Below are 18,974 nucleotides of genomic sequence, written 5' to 3' on the forward strand. Positions count from 1 at the left end.
GAAAAATGTGACACAGGTGTTTCCCAAAGCCAGTGTAAAGTATTTATAAATAATGTCATGCAAAAGAGCAGAATTCAGTAAAATATTGAGGTGGCAGGAGAGAATAGACTTTTTGTTCTATGTTCAAGTTAACAGTCTAGACTAAATATGAGAACTGTGATCTGAGACTGAAGCTAGGGAGAGAAAATTATTATATATAAACTATTCTATATTTTTCATATATCATATAAAATATTATATTATGTACATATGTATATGAAATGTGTACATGCAAAAATGCATATGATGCATATAATTCATACAGTGAATAAATATTAAAAGATTTAGTCCATTTTATTTTATTTTTGGTTTTCCAGACATGTATATACAATTAATATAAAGCAAATCATCAGATGTTTTCTTTTAAAGCACCACAAAATTTATACCAAAACTTTCATTTGTAGTTTTAAAAGTAGTTTGTTTACTAGAATGTACCATTTCAATAGCTACCTATCTAAATCATGTACTACCACTTAGGTTAATTGGTAAAATATATATTTCACTTTTTGGAAACTGCAGTCATTTCTTCAAGCCTTAGAAACTTTTTACAAATCTTCACAGTAGAGAGAAAAATATTTTAAATGTAATATTTTTTAGATCTTATAGAATAAAAATTGTTCTTCAGTCACATACAAATTCTTGTACATTCTCAGTCAATCCTCAACATACCTAAGACATAAGCAATTATGCATTATCCAACTACAAAAAGAAACTAAGATTCAGATTTACTAAATGATTTGTCTAAGGGCACTCGTGATAGAACATGACAGGATCGACTGCTTCTCCTTAACTTGTGCTGTGATTTCCATTTTTTCACATACATTTTTCTGACAAAAAGCACAAGAATAAAACACGACCCATAAAACTTCTATGGGAATATTTTAAAGTGGTTTTTGCATAGACTTTGTTTTCAGACTTTGTTAAATTTCTCGATAAAGGTTTCACTCAGTTGTTCAAAGGCCAGAACAACATTGTCATCTTCATTTTCACATAGTTCCCGCAAGGAAACACTGCAAATAGAAAAAAAATATAGAAAGTACCCATTTTAATAACATTGCATACTATAAGGGCATTCCCTGGGTGGGCAGAAGTCAGCAAATCCCTTCACATGACCCAACAATGTTGGCTAAATATGAGACATAGTGATAAAGGAATAATATTTATTCAAAAAAGCCTTACACATCCATAAATAAATAAATAAAGACAACCCATTAGGTTCCTCTACTACTAGGAGTGTTGAAAAGCCACCAAATTCCATGTAAAACTGATCCCTCCTCTCTTCGATAATGCAGCACATTTTCTCTGTAAGTATCTTAGAGTCATATTTTGTTTTTTCTGCTATTATGCCCAAGATATACTGAAACTCACAGACAACCATCCCTATGGAATGAAAAAAAAATGTTTCTTTACATATATGTATGAGAAAATAAGAAAAATGATGGCTCTCTAGGTATATCCCCATCCAAATCCCCTTAAACCTATGAACATGTTGTAGTTACACAGCAAAGTAGAATTATGGCAGCAGATGAATATGAAGTTGCTGACTGTCTGACCTTAAAGGGACTACCATGGATTGCCTAGGAGAGTACCCAGGACTTCCTAGGAGAATACCCTGGATTGCCTAGGAAGTACCCTGGGTTGCCTAGGAGAGTACCCAGGACTACCTAGGAAAGTACCCTGGATTGCCTAGGAGAGTACCCTGGATTGCCTAGAAGAGTACCCTGGAATTCCTAGGAGAGCACCCAGGATTGCCTAGGAGAGTACCCAGGATTGCCTAGGAAAGTACCCTGGATTGCCTAGAAGAGTATCCTGGATTGCCTAGGAGAGTACCCAGGAAATATCTAGGAGAGTACCCAGGATCATCTAGGTAGGCCTTATGCAATCCAAAGCTACACAGGAGTGGAAGACCCGAGACAGTGTCAGTGGCACAGTGTGAGACTCTACTGACCACTGCTGGTCTAGAAGATAGAAGGGACCCAGGACCAAAGAATTCCAGCCTTCAAAAGTTGGAAAAGGCAACAAGATAGATTGTCCCCTAGAGGCACATCATTTTGAACCCAGTGAGGCACATATTGAACTTCTGGCATCCAGAAAGGTAAGAGCAAATTTGTGTTGGATTACATCATTAAGTTTAAGGTAATCTGAGATAGCAGTATTAAGAAAGGAGAGAAGAGATACACAAATGAAAAAATGTAACTGGGTTGACCAAAGGTTGAAAAAATCAGGACATCTTATTAGCTTTTCACTATTTGCATCATCTTATTCCCACTAGGGTTCATTTTTTTTTTTTTAATCCTGGTGTCTTCACTGAATTACCACAAGAATGATCAGACCTGTGGTCTGTAATACTGAATTTGCTCCTGAATTACAGACCTATACTTGTAACTATTGGACATTGTCTCCTGATGGTATCCCCCAGATATCCCATAATAAGGATAAATTCTAACTCACTATTTTTGGTTCTCATCCCCAAATATTGTCTTCTCTCTCTCTGTTTTCTATAGAGCTAACTAAAATAGAAAACTCCAGCAGCTTGAAATTTAAACCAATCTCTTTGAATTCATACAATTTCCCTAATTACTCTTCTGTGTCATTACTTCTATTTCATTAATTCATACCCTCACTTATTCTTGCTTTTTCACAGTTATGAACTTTGAGACAACCATATATAAACATATATAAACCACAGATATGCCACATTCATGCTCATGCACTGCCTAAGCCCAATTTCTATAATATGACCATTAGCATGCTTCCTAATATAGAACCAAATTCCCTGTTGCTTACAGCAACGCAGTATCTTCACAAGTCCCATATTCTATATGTCACCATAGTGAGCTTGAACCCTATCCCTGGAACATCAGAACATTTCTCATTTGTACACTCTGAAAACCCTATCTCCTTTGTCCTATGCTTTTAGACTTGGTTTAAAAAAAAAATTCCTTTTAAAGTCCTCTATATCCAAGCAGAGTTTGTTACTCTGTATCTGCCATGATAACTCTTACAATATTTATAACATCTACAAGTCTCCTTCTTTCACTATGCAAGTTGTGTTTTTTTTAATGGGAATATATTTAATGACTCTTTCTATCCCGGATTTTTAAAAGGGCCTTGAACGAATAATACATCAATACTTGTCACATGAATGCATGAATGGATTATTTCATAAGCCCATTTCTGGAAACAGCTCCAAAATCCTTGGAGTTTCTTGGACCATTTTGGAGATTAAAATAACTTGGGGCCGTTTTGAGTTATGCAAGGAATACTCTATCTTGAGTACTCCACATGAACAAAACCTTTCTCTTCTGCTCTAGCATCCTTAAATCTTCACTCTCTGTATTAAAAGTTCAAACAGGCCCGATTCAGTTTAGATCAAAGAAATAAAAAATGATGACCTGATTAGCAAAAACCCAATAATAAAAAGATTTATAGCAAATTAAATGTATATAGCTGACAGAGTGAAGAAACATCCGTAAAGAATTGAAGTACATGCAGATTTGAGGCTTGACAAAGATGGTCATCTAACTGGGCAGCTTTAGATGGCCAATGGAACCTAAAGGTGTGGACCTCCATATAAAGTTTGATATCACTTGGTTCCCCAGTGGATTTTGTTAAAGATGAAAACAGAAACCAACATGAGAAATCCGAGTCAGATGAAGCCTGGAGAAAACACTGGGTAAAGTAAGAGGTTCAAGAGTATGCACGTGGATATAAACTAAAGGCCTGATGGAGCCCCAAGGGGCCTTCTGAAGGATGTTGACACACTGCTGGTGCCCAATCGAGAATCTTAGGATCTGGGGTCAGGGAGGCTTTGAAATTTCCTGCCTATTGGCGTGTAGTGCCTCAGTACGTTAATAATGCAACTGCATCTCAGATGGGCTTTGGAATTAATTCTGTTATAGGAAATATGCAACACCAACACGGTGTTGAGGAGACATTCTAAAGACCCTCTGGGAAACTGAAATGCATAGAATGTGTAAAGAGGCTCAATGGCACCTCCAGGTATCTAGCTCAAAGGAAGACCTCAGTATATTTTTGAATTGCAGTTAAATTATTGAAAAATATGAATGCAATATTTAAATATACAACATACCTGATAGATCTAATGGTGAGTGCAAAATCTTTCAGCAAATGGTAAGCTTCCCCTTGATGTAACCTAAACAACAAAAAAAATTTGAAAATTAATGGCACAAATGTATTATTTACTAATGTAACACCAAAGCTTATTCGCAGTAAGCAGATCTAAAAATAAAAAATGCTCTACATTTCTGAAGAATTTCAGAATTTTAAAATATTTTAATAAAGATTATTCAAAATTTTATGTAAAATGCATATTGAATTCCTACTCTGGTGAACCCATCTCCACATCTATGTACTCAGAACCATGTCAATTTCTCCCTTCCCAGGTAAATTTAAAAGTGTATAACCCTGCTTATTACTTTTGATAATGGTGTCCCTGACAAAGAGCTAAAGCAACTGTCACATCCTCAGAAGTGTGAATTACATACTCTGTGTATACTCTTCTCAGATATTAGAGAGCATGGGATGATTTTTATTTGTCCTTCAGTTTTAAAAATATCTAATAATGGATAAATGGGATTGAAAGAAGTAAAAATATATTTGGGATCTATCTTTATGTCAAGTGAGATGGCCTAAGTGCCAACATGTTATTGGTAAAGCACAATCAATAGTACAGAATTGCAGGGCACGATGGCACACTCCCAGCAGCTGAGGAGGCTCAGGCAGCAAGTTCACAAGTTCAAAGCCAGACTCAGCAACTTAGCAAGGCCCTAAGCAATTTATTGAGACCCTGACTCAAAATAAAGAAGTAAAAACAGCAGAGAATGTGGCTCAGTGGTTAAGAGCCTGTGGGTTCAAACCCCAGTAATATTTCCTCTCCACCACACACACACACATAAAAGGATAGAATTTGTCATTTGTTGCCATTAGTCTGTAAATCAAAAGTGTTACATGTTTAGCATGACTAACCTCTACCTAAAACTGTACAGAGAGCTTTCCCCTAAAATCCATTTAATTAATTCATTCAGTGGAAGTGGAGGCAAGAGAGAAGACATACCTATTGTCCTTGGATAATCCTACCAGGGAACCGTGCTTGTAGAAATCAAGTGCATAAGCATTGAGTGGCATTTTTCTTCCTTGGCTGTCAAAATTTTGTGGCCACAGCACAGGGGCTTGAATGTGATTGACACCAACTGTGTGCAGAACGACCTGAAGACATATACATATCAATTAGTTACTTATGTGTAAAGAAAATTTAGGATTTATTATAGCAAACCTTGTAGTTACTTCCTTTAATCAATGTTTTTCTAGCACTCTCTTGGTGGGGAAAGAGGAGGTGTCTTTCCCACATCTTAAGCAAGCCTAGAGTACGGATGAGCTCTACCGGCGAAAATCACTGCTTCCACAGTAGACCGATGGCAAGTTCAACCACCCACCACTAGACTGACCGAGAAAGAAAAACTCATTTAAAACTCGACCACTGTCCTCATCAGGACAGGGAATACCTTTGCAAACAGAGACCAAGGAGCTAGAAGCTTACATGTAACTAGAGAAAAATCAACTGAAGAACTTTTATTCTGGGAATCGGGTTCTAAAAAGGGGGTAAGAAAGAAGGATGAGAAGAAAGACCACAAAGAGAGGAAGAAGGCAAGTAAATGGTTTTCTGTCTGCCCCTTTCTGTGAACTGTACTTTACGGGGTCAATGGGACCTCTAGGATACTGCTAGAGAGACTACAAATGGCAGCAGGCTTTTATAGCAACTCTATTTGTAACAGAAAAAAAATTTAGAAACAGACCAAACAATCATCAACAGGAGATAGAGCAACAGGTTGTGTTATATTATGAAATATCGTGAAGTAGGAAAAATAAAATAGAGCTTCAAGTCACAACCTGAATGAATCAGGGGCATAACATGGAATTTTTTTTAAAAAAGCCATTTTTAGGAAACTCCAGTTGGGAATTCCTTCACTTTTTGTAAAATTAAAAGCAAGCATATGTTAAAAGTAACTTTATAATATGACATTTTTAAGAAGAAGAATGAAAAATAAAGTTTAGGAGACTCTGGGCGGGGAGAAGGGAGACAATGAAATAGAGGAGAAACATATGGGTCCTCACTTCTAAGGGGTGCTCATTATAGTTTCATGCTTCATCGCTCAGCTACATGTTCTTTAAAGAAATGGAAGTTTACATATTTAGGATTAAACTGCAATAAGTAATAAACAGGAAGTTTTAAGAAATTATATCTTGCATTTGACTAGTAAGCAGTATAAAGTGAGCTGATTAAGGCACAGTGCATTACCATCAAGCAATGCTCTGTAAATATTCACCTGTGAAAGATGCTTCAAAATAGATATGGAATCATTTAAATAAAATATAGGAAACAAATCTTTCTAGAGTGCAATCTGTAATAATTTGTATGCCAGAATCCAGCACACTTCAAAAGCAGTATCTTTAGGACATCACTGAGAATAGGGTAAAGCCCTGCGGAGGTTTATTAACAAACCCCACTCTTCACTTACATCACTTGAGATTTCTGATTGAAGTAAAGTATCATCAAAATTCCCAGAGAGACAAACAAATGGTGAAATCGCTGTTCTTCCTTCCTTGCAGTTCATCAAGTGAGACACGAGTTGGGAGTCTTCACATTCTTCACCTGTGAATTCTGACCAACAAGAATTGGGACAGGTTAGTTTTTAGAATTGAGTCATACTGCCAAACCTTGTGCACCTGCTCTAGACCATGCTACGGGGGGGGGGGGGGGGGCCGCATTCAACTTCTCGGGGACTGTCACAGTGTAGACCGAATGAACTGTCTTGCACAAAGTAAGTGGCACAGCTAGGATTAGGATACATTCAACAAGTGTGAGCTGTTAACATTAGCATCGCTGCTTTAAAAATGTGCATTATGTTTTAGTTGCTTTGATCAACAGGTAGTAAGAAACTGAATTTACATTGTTTACTTTTTTTTTCTTTTTTGATACTAGGGATGGGTTGAATCCAGGGGCACTTAACCACTGAGATACATCCTGAGCCGTGTGTGTGTGTGTGTGTGTGTGAGTGTGTGTGTGTGTGTGTGTGTGTGTGTGTGTGTATTTTAATTAAAGACAGGGTTCACTGATTTGCTTAGGTCATCACTAAGTTGTTGAGGCTGGCTTTGAACTCACAATCCTCCTGCCTTGGCCTCCTGAGCCACTGGGATTATAGGCATGTACCACTGGCCCAGCTCACATCGTTTACAGAAAATGATCATTAGTTACCTTAGTACTTTAGCTATCTGAATTCAGACTGGGCCTAGAGTTTTCTAGACAGGGTATGCCAATAAGCCACTATGAGTAGGTATGGGGATGGTGAGAAAATGTGCATTTCTGTTCATGCTCTTATAAAGCTCCAGGTCATATATACACACTAGGCTCTCATATACAATGGAGGCAGAATATTCACGTTCCCACTTCTCCTTCCTTGGGACGTTCACTGTCTGCTTTTGTCCATACTGCTTCCTACCTTAATAGGACCTGGAAAGCCCTAAGCTCCACCTCCCTGACTGTTTCCAATGGAGGATGTTAGGGAATAAGGAAACAAGTATATAACTACCTGAAACACAAACCTTTTCCTTTATCTCTGTCACCTTCTCCCATTTATTTCCCCCAGAATGATTCCATCTATTAGTCATAAAAAAGAAAAATGAGACAAATGCTCATAATGTATATACTGTGCCAAGCACTCTTTTAAGATATTCACATATATTAATCATTTAAAGCTCACCCAAACTAATACAATTATAATCTATGGAGAAAACGAAGACATGATCATGAGGTCACGTGCCCCAAATCTCACTGCTAATAAGTAGCAGAACCAGGGTTTGGACCCAGAAATCTGACCAGAGCCTATGCTCATGAAAAGTAAATTATATTTTTCTTCTCAAGAAAAAGAGAGACATAACTAATTAGTCTCTAATTTCTCTTTATCCTCCAGATGTTCTTACTTCATTTTCCAGGCTCGACTCAGAGGCAGCCTTTAATCAAGATGATTTACTACTTAGTTTCATTCTCCACTACCCGTTCAACTTCTAGTAACCAGTTTCTTTCTTTGGAAAGCAAAAGGAATCCCCTTTTCTGAGGCAGGCTGACCTTTCCAGGGTTCCAGTCCTCCTCTGAGATTAAAAAGTATATGTTTTTAATTAAATAATTTTAAAATATTTTGCTTATAGATATGTGTAAAAACATGTATATCTGTAAAATGTAGTATGTGTATATGTATAATATAAAATAAAATATTAAAATATAACCTTTTAATTATATACGTGTGTGTGTGTGTGTATGTGTGTGTGTGTGTGTGTGTGTGTATACACTTTTTGCTTTCATGTGCTAGGGATCAAACCCAGGACCTTGCAGATTCTAGGCAAGTGTTCTACCAATGAGCTATGATCACAACCCTGAGATAAAACAATCTTGGGCAAGACTTTTTATTCTTCAACTATTCCACAATGCAGTTAAAATATACTTACCAATTTTTGACAGTGGGAGTTGATATTCCTGTTTCATATCCGCCAATCTGGACACAATTAGCAGAAAACAGGCAAAGTCCTTTTTAACTTGCATGTTATAGTCATCTAAAGCAGCGCTGAAATCCTCAGGAAGATCATCCAGGAACACCTAGAAGCCAAGCATATTTCAGAGCAATCCATGTATTTTCCTTAAAAACTGAATTGTTGATATAAAAAAGGCAAAAAACTGTGCAGCATAACTTGTTTATTCAACAATCCCATTGATTCATTCCTTCATTAGTGGAATTAAAGTAAAATTTATTTTTTGTTTCTGTTTGCATTTTTAAAAACAAATTCTATATTCTTTGCTCTTAAAAGTTTGCTTTGACACAACTCAGTTGAAACTACTTTTTAAGTAGAAGCATACCTTCAAGTAGACATTAGACTTCTCCAAACATTTCAAAGACTCTGATGACACATCTAGAGAGCGATTAACAAGAATAAAGGATACTTGCATGACTGGAATAAACTTCACTTGTTTTTTTAACCCTCACTGGATTTATTGTGTAAATATTTTATTAATTATTTTTCTACCTATATTCATGAAAGATATATGACTCTTTTCTGTACCATTCTTTTTGAGTTTTGGTATTAAGATTAAATTTTGCTCTTACCTAGAAAGTGTAAATATTTCTTCTTTTTGATTTTTGTTTCTTTGGTTGGTTGGTTGGTTTGGTTTGGTGCTGGGATTGAACTCAGGAGCACTTAACCAGTGAGCCGCATCCCCAGCACCATTTATTTATTTATTTATTTTAAATTTTATTTGGAAAAAGGATTTCACTAAATTGCTTAGGTCCTCACTAAGTTGCTGAGGCTGACCTTGAATTTGTGATCCTTCTACCTCAGCCTCAGCCTCCTGAGTTTCTGGGATTATGCTCAAAACCCAGTTTATCTGTTTCCCAAGACTGAGGTTTTTCTCTTTTCCCAGTTTCGTTGAGACATACTTAATAAATAAAAAATCGTACATATTTTAGGTGTACAATCTCATGCCTTGACATACATACACATTGGTGTTATTCTTTAAATATGTGAAGTAAATGACCAGTGAAGCCATCTGAGTCTCTGGTATTTTAACAGAAGAGTTTGGTTTTTTTACTAGTAGATTAAATTTCTCTAATTGATATCAGACACTTAAAATTTTATTATACCCTGCTTAGTAAGTTTTGGAAATATAAATTTTAATAGGAATTTGTCTATTTTAACGAGTCAGATTTTTTTAGCATAAAGTAATTCATCATATCCTTTTCCTCTTTTTGATATCTGAAATAATGTTCCATTTTCTTTTCTGATATTTGCATTTTTGCCCCTCTTTATTCTGAGACTTGCTAGATATTAATCATTTTTTTATTTTTTTATAAAGACCTGACTTAGGTTTTGTTAATTTCCCTTGTGTACAGTTGTTTTCAATTTACTTTAATTCTGCTCTTATTTTATTATTTCTTTCCTTCTATATATTCTAGGTTATTATTTTAGTCAATTCTGTGTAGTTGTGACCAAAAGATTTGACAAGAGCAGTTTTAGCAGAGGAAAAGTTTATTGGGGGCTCATGGTTTCAGAGGTCTCAGTACTTAAATGGCTCACTCCATTGTTCTGGTCATGAGGTGAGGCAGAACATCATGGCAGAAGGGTGTGGTGAAGGAAAGCAGCTCAGGACATGGAAATCAAGAAGCAGAAAGCGCTCTACTCACCAGGGACAAAATATAAACCTTAAAGACTTTCCCTCAGTGACCTGTTGCCTCCAGCCACACGGCTACCTACCTGCCTACAGTTACCTCCAAGTTAATCTGTTAGTGAATTAATGTACTGATTACCTCAAGGATATCATAACCAATCATTTCATCTCTCAACTTTCTGCATTGTCTCCCACCTAAGCTTTTGGGGGACACCTCATGTCTAAATTGTAACAGGTTTTTTTCCCAGCTCCTTAGGCTGTTTTTTTTCAGACTGTCTTCTTTTTCTAATATGTGATTTGAATACTCTAAATATTCCTTCAAGTATTGCCTCATTGTATTTTATTAGGATTTGTATGTCTCATTCATTCATTGTTATTAGTTTAAAAAATATTTTATAATTTCCACTTTACTTCTTTTTGGTCCTATGTGCATTTGGAAATTAATTTGTTTAATTTCCTGGCAATTAAAGTATTTCTGGTTAGTGTTTAACTGCCACATCCTTTTTCAACATTCTACTTCCAACTTTTCTTGAGCTATCATACCAAAAATGCAATATACTTGTGTTGTTTGTAAACACATATTTGTGTATTCTATAAAGTATATGGATTTATTTTAAAATAAAAATACAATCTGAAAATCATAGGAATTTTACTTGGTATATTTAGTACATTTATATTTAATTTAATTATTTGGGGCTGGGGATATAGCTTAGTCAGTAGAGTCCTTGATTTGCATGCACAAGACCCTGGGTTCAATCCCCAATACCACCAAAAAAAAGTATAATTAAGTTTTCTACTTCATTATTTTTTTCTTATTTGTACCATCTGTTATGTAACATTTTCTCCTCTTTTATTATCTTTCTTAATTCTGTGTTCATTCTATTACTCTCTATGTGTTCCTCATTCTCTTCTGCATTTTTATGTTTCCAAATTTCATATTTTTTTCCATCTGCCTACAATGTGTGATATTTCTTTTTTGCAAGCTTAACAGCAGCAAGTTCAGATCTCATGCCTGAACACACAGTAATCTCAAGTTACTTTTGAAGAATATATTTAGATTTCAGAATTAAGAATTACTCAGCCCATTAACTATATTATTCCATTGCTTCTAGCTTTCATTAGTTTGTCTTAAAAGTCAGGTGTCATTCTAGCTATCACTTCTTTGAAGGAAGCATGCTGCCATTTTGTATCCCTGTGGTTTTCAGCAGTTCTTGAAATTGACGAAGTTTTTGAAACTATGGGTTTTCTGTCTTTCATCAACTTGTAAAATTCCCAGCCATTATTCTTTTTGACTCTTCTTCTTTTCAGATTCCAATACAGTGTGGTCCACTTATCTTTTATGGCACCTGATCTTATTTTAATTTTTTCTCTCTGGGTTATACTTTGGATACTTTCTATTGAGTTATATTAACTTACTGATCCTGATTTCTGCTGCATATATTCTGGGAGTCAAATATTGTATTTTTAGTTTTGTAATGTCTATTTATCACTTTTAAATATATTAATTATCTAGTGAAACTCTCCATCATTTTTACCAATTTTGTCTATGTTTTTCCCTATTGCAACATATTAGTCATACTGAAAGTCCTTGTTTGTATTTTAACTCCAAATATGTGGGTCTTCTACTGTTACCTGCTTTTCTTCCTGCTTATTGGGAATATATTACTGTTTACTCACTTCTTTAGAATTTTTGTTTTGCTTTCAAATCAGAAATAACTTATAAAAGTGTTTTATAGGCTTCAGATGCTATCTTTTATCAAACTAAGTTTCCTCATCTTTGTATTTGGCCAAAAGAGAAAGCAGCAATGAATTAAGAATTAAGAATTACTTGAATCTCCATTCAAGTAGACTGAAGTTAACTCTCATTGTTTTGGAATTTTAATAATACTCAGTTTATATCTGCTTTGTCTCCATTCCTAAGTCATGGTTCACTTGAGATTCTGAGCACAAAACTTGTATGTTACAGAGTGATGAAAACACATTACATGATTGTAGTCTATAAAATTTTTAATCTGTAACTTGAGCTCTACATAAGCACAAAATTTTATTGGCCTTCTTTATTCTCACTGGAGAGGCCCTCTAAATATGCTAACTTCAATTTCCACCCATGTCCAGGGTTGGAAAGTTCTCTGAGACAAAACCTATGTTGGAAATTTCTATCATATCTGGGAAAGTTCTTGCCACTATGCAATTTCAATACATGTAGTCATCATTTCTTTCATAGCTCTCTGCTGCAGGAAGAATGACAACCATCTACTGAGTATAGCTTACCTGGAAGCAGAAGAATTTCCAATCATTATATATATATATATATATAGTGAGAGAGAGAGAGAGCGAGAATGTTTCTATTCAGAATCTACTTTTATTGTATTTATATGATGGCCTTATTTTTAAGAATAGAGACTTAGTTCTAAGTAAATACAAATTTATTTAAATAGAACAATTAAATAGTATTTCAAGAATGTACATGTTGTGGAAAAGTGTGATAATATTTCAATGACTAATGTTGTGTTCACTGATCTAGAGGATATTTAGTAAGTGCACAGATTTCTAATTCAACATTGTAGGATTAGAAGATTCAGAATTAACTCTTCTCTTTTTGTTCCATAGCATCTTTCCACTAAGGCTATCTGGTATAAACTAGCATATCCTACTTTCTCAGATTCTAATGAACTATATCAGTAATAGTATCTGAAATAATATGAAATCATGACCAAAGAAAATGTTGCAAATAAAATAATAAAATTGGAAAAGAGTTTCTATGATTTTGGTGTCTGTGAGTAAAGTGATGATTTCCTGGATGACTAGTTTAATGCTTTCTCACTGAATGTGCTATACTTCACAACATATAGTACTATGCGCATATAGTACTATATAGTATTATATTCCAATTGTACCCTCAGTCAACTTTCCCTCAATAATTATAATAGCAATTTTATCTATTATATCAAGGTAAAAAGATCCTAAGAGAACTGTAGATTCAATCATTGGGATGGTTGTTTCACTTAAATGTGTAATTACCCACATCAATTATTTTAGTCTCTTAATGCTGTGATTTAATACAAGCAAATGAAAGACATGAGTAAGAATTCAATCTTATTTTTTACTCAAGGCATTTAACTTTTTAATAGATTTACAGAGGACAACTTTTGAATTATATATTAAATATTAAGCAAACTACGAAAAGAACAAATTATTCTACAAAACAAATTATCAAAATAAAACCTTACTGCTGCTAAATCATTCTGGAACTATCTATTTAATAACCTTAATGAATAAATTTTATCACCATCATACACTTTACCTTTGATTGATAAAACTTCAAGTTAGCATCTTGGAACTTTGCTGGAAGATATCTTCTTCCAAAGAGGTGTGCCAGAACTAACACTAGTTTTTCCATAACATCTTGAGAAAAACGTTTTGAGCCTATGAGAAGCAATGTCTTATTATAAATGTGAAAAAGTATCTATTTTTCATGTTTAACTTGATAGTTATATTACATTTCATTTCACAGAAATTAAAAATTTGAGACAGATATAGTACTACAGAATCACTGTACTGATAACAGTTTTCATCTGTGCTTTTATTTCAGTCTTGCTTCTACCTGAGTTCATATTCCAGTCATCCCAAACATTGCCTTGTCTCCTTACATAGATTTTCCTCACTTTGGTCTATTCTAGTAGATGATCAGAATTCTAATCATGTCTCTCTCATTTACTCAAAATTCTCTGACTCAATGACTGATAAACAAAATCCAACTTTCTAAGACTTTCTAAAATTTGGCCCCAAAATAGCCACCTGGCTTTATCTTCCTGCCTGACCTAAGTTGCTATAAGTTCATGACACATGAACACTATACTCAAGTGATAAAAAAAAAAAAAACTGAAATGTCCTGGGTATGGTAGCTCATGCCTATATTCCCAGCAATTTGGGAGGCTGAGGCAGGATTATTGCAAGTTGGAGGCCAGACTCACCAACTTAATGAAACTCTCAACAACTTAATGAAACTCTCAACAACTTAGTGAAACCCTGTATCAAAAATAAAAAATAAAAAGGACCTCAATGATGAGACACCCCTGGGTTCCATCCCAGTATCAAAAAAAAAAAATGACACTTAATAACATTGGCTCTAGATTCAGATTGCTTATATTTCAATCTTGATTTTGACTTACTAACACTGTAGGACAGAACCATGCCAATTTGTTTAGCTTCTCTGTATTCTGTGTGCTTTAGTTTCCTAGTTTACAAGACTGATATTGATATCATCTCCCTCACAAAGTTCTCAAATTTTCCATATTCTTGTTTGCAATCATATACACCTATCTCCACATCAATGAATGGAATTGTACATCTCATGGATTGAAGTTTTTTCCCCTCTTTCACACATTTTTGAAGAACAGAATTCCCTGAGTAACCTTATGTCATATAACAATGTATATTTACAACACACCAACTACGTCTATTGTAAAAATAGAGTGTTCTTATCAATCAATATAGAAGGTAAGGTAATGTAAAAGGTATTGAGTTCAGCAGGCATTAGGAAATGTAAAAATTAAACACAAACATTATGAGAGGGTAACATTTATTTTAGGGATACTATGTAAGGGCTTTATTGTTTAAATGAAATCAAAATCTTTTCATAAAAATTGTGTTAAATGGAAATTATTAAAAAATTTACATGATATGGGCAAAATTTCATGTTTACTAGTAAAACAAGATTTTAGATTATATAATTAATATAATATCAGTTATTTAATTATTCCATACAATTATATTCCAAGAAAATATTCCCAAATACTAATAGTGATTATCTATGGATAATTCTGGTTAATTTTCTATTTTCAACATACTACTTTACTATATCATTTTTTATGATGAGAATATATTTATTCTAAAAATTGTATATTATTCAATATGTTCTGAATCCTATAGGCAAGGAGTCCCTGAAGTTAATAGTTTCAAGAAGTTGAAATTTTACAGTAGATGTCACAAAATATGGTTGCTTCCCATAACAGTCGATATTAGTGAGTATTTTATTTTATCTAATTTGGGATACTGTAAATTACATACATACTAACTGTATTTTCTTTGTAGAGAAAAACATTCATGAAGTGCTAACTTTCTATAAATCTATTGCTACTTTTTGGAGATATACATATAGATATGGATAGATAGATAGACTCCAAGCTTACCTTTCTCAGTTGGCTGACATAGCTTATGGAAAAGACCTCTCACAAGAAAATTGACAAAAACAAGATTAGAAGGTTCATGATAATGCAAATGTGATACAAGTCCAGCAAACCCCATAGGATTGCCCTCTTGATCTACATATCCCTAAAGAAAAAGAAGAAAAAAAATATTAGTTTAAAATAGTTATTTAATGCCAATATAAGAGAGATTGATAACAATTACCTGGCCCAACTTTGATAATTATAAGTAATATTAATGATGAATGTAACCTTCTAAAGATTACAATGAGCTTGACATGGTAAAAACTCTAGATGTTAGCAAACCTATTTCATAAAAAAAAGAAAAGAAAAAGAAAGAAATGAAAATAAAGTATAATCATACCTCTTTCACCAGCAACTGCAAAGAAAATAAGAAGTAGAGTTTTAACATCTCCATGGCTTTGGGTTGTTTGAAGGACAGCAATGAGTGCTTTAGCACTGACAGCACCTATTAAAAAGAGCACTTTTTTTTACCCAAATTGATAAGCATGTGAAATAAATACACTCCTAAGTGGATAATATAGAGTAGGTATTGTCCATATCTATTGTACACATGGATATCAGCAATATCCAAGATTCAACTCGATTTCACACAATTGGATTCATCATGTTTCTACACAGATATCCTGCCTATAACAAAACAGAGCACATGGAACAGAACTTAAGAAATAAAATGTATTTCTAAGCAATCTGATAACAAAAGTCATCCCAATTTAAGAGCCTATAGGTCTTGATCTGGAAGAGCAAAAAAAGATTTATTATTCAGTATCCTGCATTATCCTTGCAAAAATAATGGAACTATGTTGATTAAAATCAAAGAAATAAAAATACTGATTGGTTTCCAGAGTCAAACAGCAGTGAACTTCACATAGCTTTTGAGGCCCCACGAAAATGTCTATATAGTCTCAATAAAAGGAAAACTTTCTAGCATTACCAAAATTTAAACCTTGCTGCTTTTAGGATGGAGAGTTTATAGAACCAAGAAACAATTTGTACTTTTGGTAAAGGGAATGGACTAAGTAGAAGGAGGGAAGGGAGAGAGAAAAGCAGGAAGGAAAAGGGGGAGAAGAGTGATACATTTTAAGGGCACTAAAAATGACCTTTTCTACAGTCTTTTTTTGTTTACCCATGTGCCACTTCTACACTAGTCAGAGATTGCAACTATCAAAAAACAGCAGAGGAGTTACGAGGTGATGAACTCATAGTGATTCACTGTGACCTTAAAAGGGTAGACCCCATGATGAGCCTCACCAAGATGAATGGATAAAGAAAATGTGGTGTATATACACAATGGAATACTATTCAGTATTAAAAGAGAATAAAATAAAATCATGGCATGTACAAGTAACTGGATGGAGTTGGAGAATATAAATGCTAAGTGCAGTAAGGCAATCCCCCAAAACCAAAGGCCAAATGTTTTCTGTGATATGAGGATGCTGATCCATAATGGGGATGGGGGGGGAGCATGGGAGTTACGGAGGAACTTCAGATAGGCAAAGGGGAGGGAGAGGAAGGAAGGGAGTATAGGGGTAGGAAAGATGGTGGAATGAGATGGACATCATTATTCTAAGTACGGGTATGAAGACACGAATGTGTGACTACTTTGTGTACAACCAGAGACATGAAAGATTGTGTTCTATATGTGTGCTGAGTTGAAATGCATTCTGCTGTCATATATAACAAATTAGAATAAATAAATAATATTTTTTAAAAAGATGATTTGAATCCCAAAACATTGCACATTGTAGGTTATGGTGATTAACAACATCATATGATCCATACTTTGAACTTATATTGCTTAGTTATGCATTGTACTTATATCACATAAAATATCTACATCTATGCATGTATGTATGTTTATTTATATCTATTTATATTGTGTTTTTATTTTCTCTGACCCAGTACAAGGTAAGTACTCTAAGACCAGTGATACTTGTTTGCCAGATTGTTTGGTGTAGATTTAATAAATATTTGTAGCATGTAGTACTTGAGTAAGAATTGCAATGCAGCCATCAGGGGAAGCATGTGTCACCTAAGACGGGTGGTACAAGTAGACATCACTGACAGTAATGTTAGAACAAACAACGTAATGAGGTAAGGCAATAGGCCAAAGCATGTATCTGAAAAGAAACAGCAGGAACCATTGTTCTCAAACTATTATGTGCCTTACTCTTGATGAAGCAAGTAGTGGGCAAATGGGACACCAAGAGGCGAGTTCAACAAGTTAACCAGAGATCAGATTCTAGAGAACCTCACAGACTATGATAAGAACATTGGTTTTTACTCTAATTTTTAGAGTACAGCTATCAACGTTGGTAGGTCTCATCTATGAAATTTGTTTTATGCATGCAGCCAAAAAAAAAATCGTTTTGGAAAATTCTTTGGCCTACTTAATGAATATCAAATAATACAGTTCTATGAGGGAAAGCACAATGGCATGTATATAGACAAGATAAATTGATATTTTTAAAAATGAATGCATTATTTTGACATGAAAGAGTGATATATGATATAGTGAAAAATTTTAAGAAAACCAAAAGTCTAGCAGAGGAATTAAAATCCACCTTTTTATTACTAAAGAACAGAAGTGACACTTTGAGGAATGCATCAGTGATGTGGAAAGTAAATTTTATGTTCTCTTGTAATGATAGTAATGTTAGAGCAAAGAATTTCATGTGGTCACAGAGTGAAGCCAATCAATAGAGAGTAGGGGAAAAAAGGGTTTTACTTTTTAAAAATTGCAAATTTTCATGAATAAGAAACTGAATTAAAAAGAAGCAAATAGGATTGGGGTTATAGCTCAGATGGTAGAGTGCTTACCTTGCATGCACAAGGTCCTGGGTTCAATCCCCAGCGTCACCAAAAAACAAAAAAGAAGAAGAAGCAAATAACAAGAATATAATTTAAGAAATACATTTTGTTGTTGTTGTTGTTGTTGTTGGAGGAGTTCAATGGCAGAATGGAAAGGTCGCTTTTCTGGCTGCTCTGTGGTGTTAAACCAAGAAGGCAGACAGACAGCTTCTCAGCAAGGTGGGTAAACACGGGCACGGGGAGGAGTGAAGGAGGGGGACTCAGCTGGAATTTAATACTGCACATTCAAAGACAATTGGATACTCAGAAGGTTGGATATAATAAAGTAAGGGGGAAAATCACCAGGGCCACAGTAAGAGTAATCCCTCTTCAAGCAAAGTGGAGGAATGAAGGAATTAAAGGAATACACATTTTCAGGATGCCTGAGGCATGTCTGGGTTTAGAGACTAAACTGAAAGGCAGACTGCACAATATCCTGTGTGGGACAGAAGCCACCTCTCTCCCAGCTATGAGCAGAGGACAGAGGAAGGAACCATTTTGCAGCTGCAGCACGGGGGAAGCAGGTGGGTGAGTGATTCCTGACAAACCTGAGCTTGGCCTGAAATACAGGCCTGACAAACCCACACTGAATGACACAGGGTGTGTCTAAGTGACCAGGAGAA

At 34.8% G+C, this 18,974-nt stretch overlaps 1 protein-coding gene across 1 annotated transcript in view; it reads right to left on the bottom strand.

The window, feature by feature from the left end:
* Window positions 1-308: 308 nt before the first annotated feature.
* Ddx60 (DExD/H-box helicase 60) overlaps window positions 309-18,974 on the bottom strand; it is a 95,525-nt gene continuing 76,859 nt past the window's right edge. Inside the window, exons 31-38 of the mRNA XM_021726500.3 lie at window positions 15,845-15,949; window positions 15,466-15,607; window positions 13,578-13,699; window positions 8,563-8,710; window positions 6,579-6,721; window positions 5,117-5,268; window positions 4,133-4,195; window positions 309-1,049 (exon numbers count right to left, since the gene is read on the bottom strand). Coding sequence (XP_021582175.2) covers window positions 950-1,049; window positions 4,133-4,195; window positions 5,117-5,268; window positions 6,579-6,721; window positions 8,563-8,710; window positions 13,578-13,699; window positions 15,466-15,607; window positions 15,845-15,949 — 975 coding nt within the window. The 3' untranslated portion in view covers window positions 309-949. The remainder of the gene's footprint in view (window positions 1,050-4,132; window positions 4,196-5,116; window positions 5,269-6,578; window positions 6,722-8,562; window positions 8,711-13,577; window positions 13,700-15,465; window positions 15,608-15,844; window positions 15,950-18,974) is intronic.

The sequence above is a fragment of the Ictidomys tridecemlineatus genome, chromosome 14 (genome assembly GCF_052094955.1).
Source record: "Ictidomys tridecemlineatus isolate mIctTri1 chromosome 14, mIctTri1.hap1, whole genome shotgun sequence".
NCBI classification, from domain to species: domain Eukaryota; kingdom Metazoa; phylum Chordata; class Mammalia; order Rodentia; family Sciuridae; genus Ictidomys; species Ictidomys tridecemlineatus.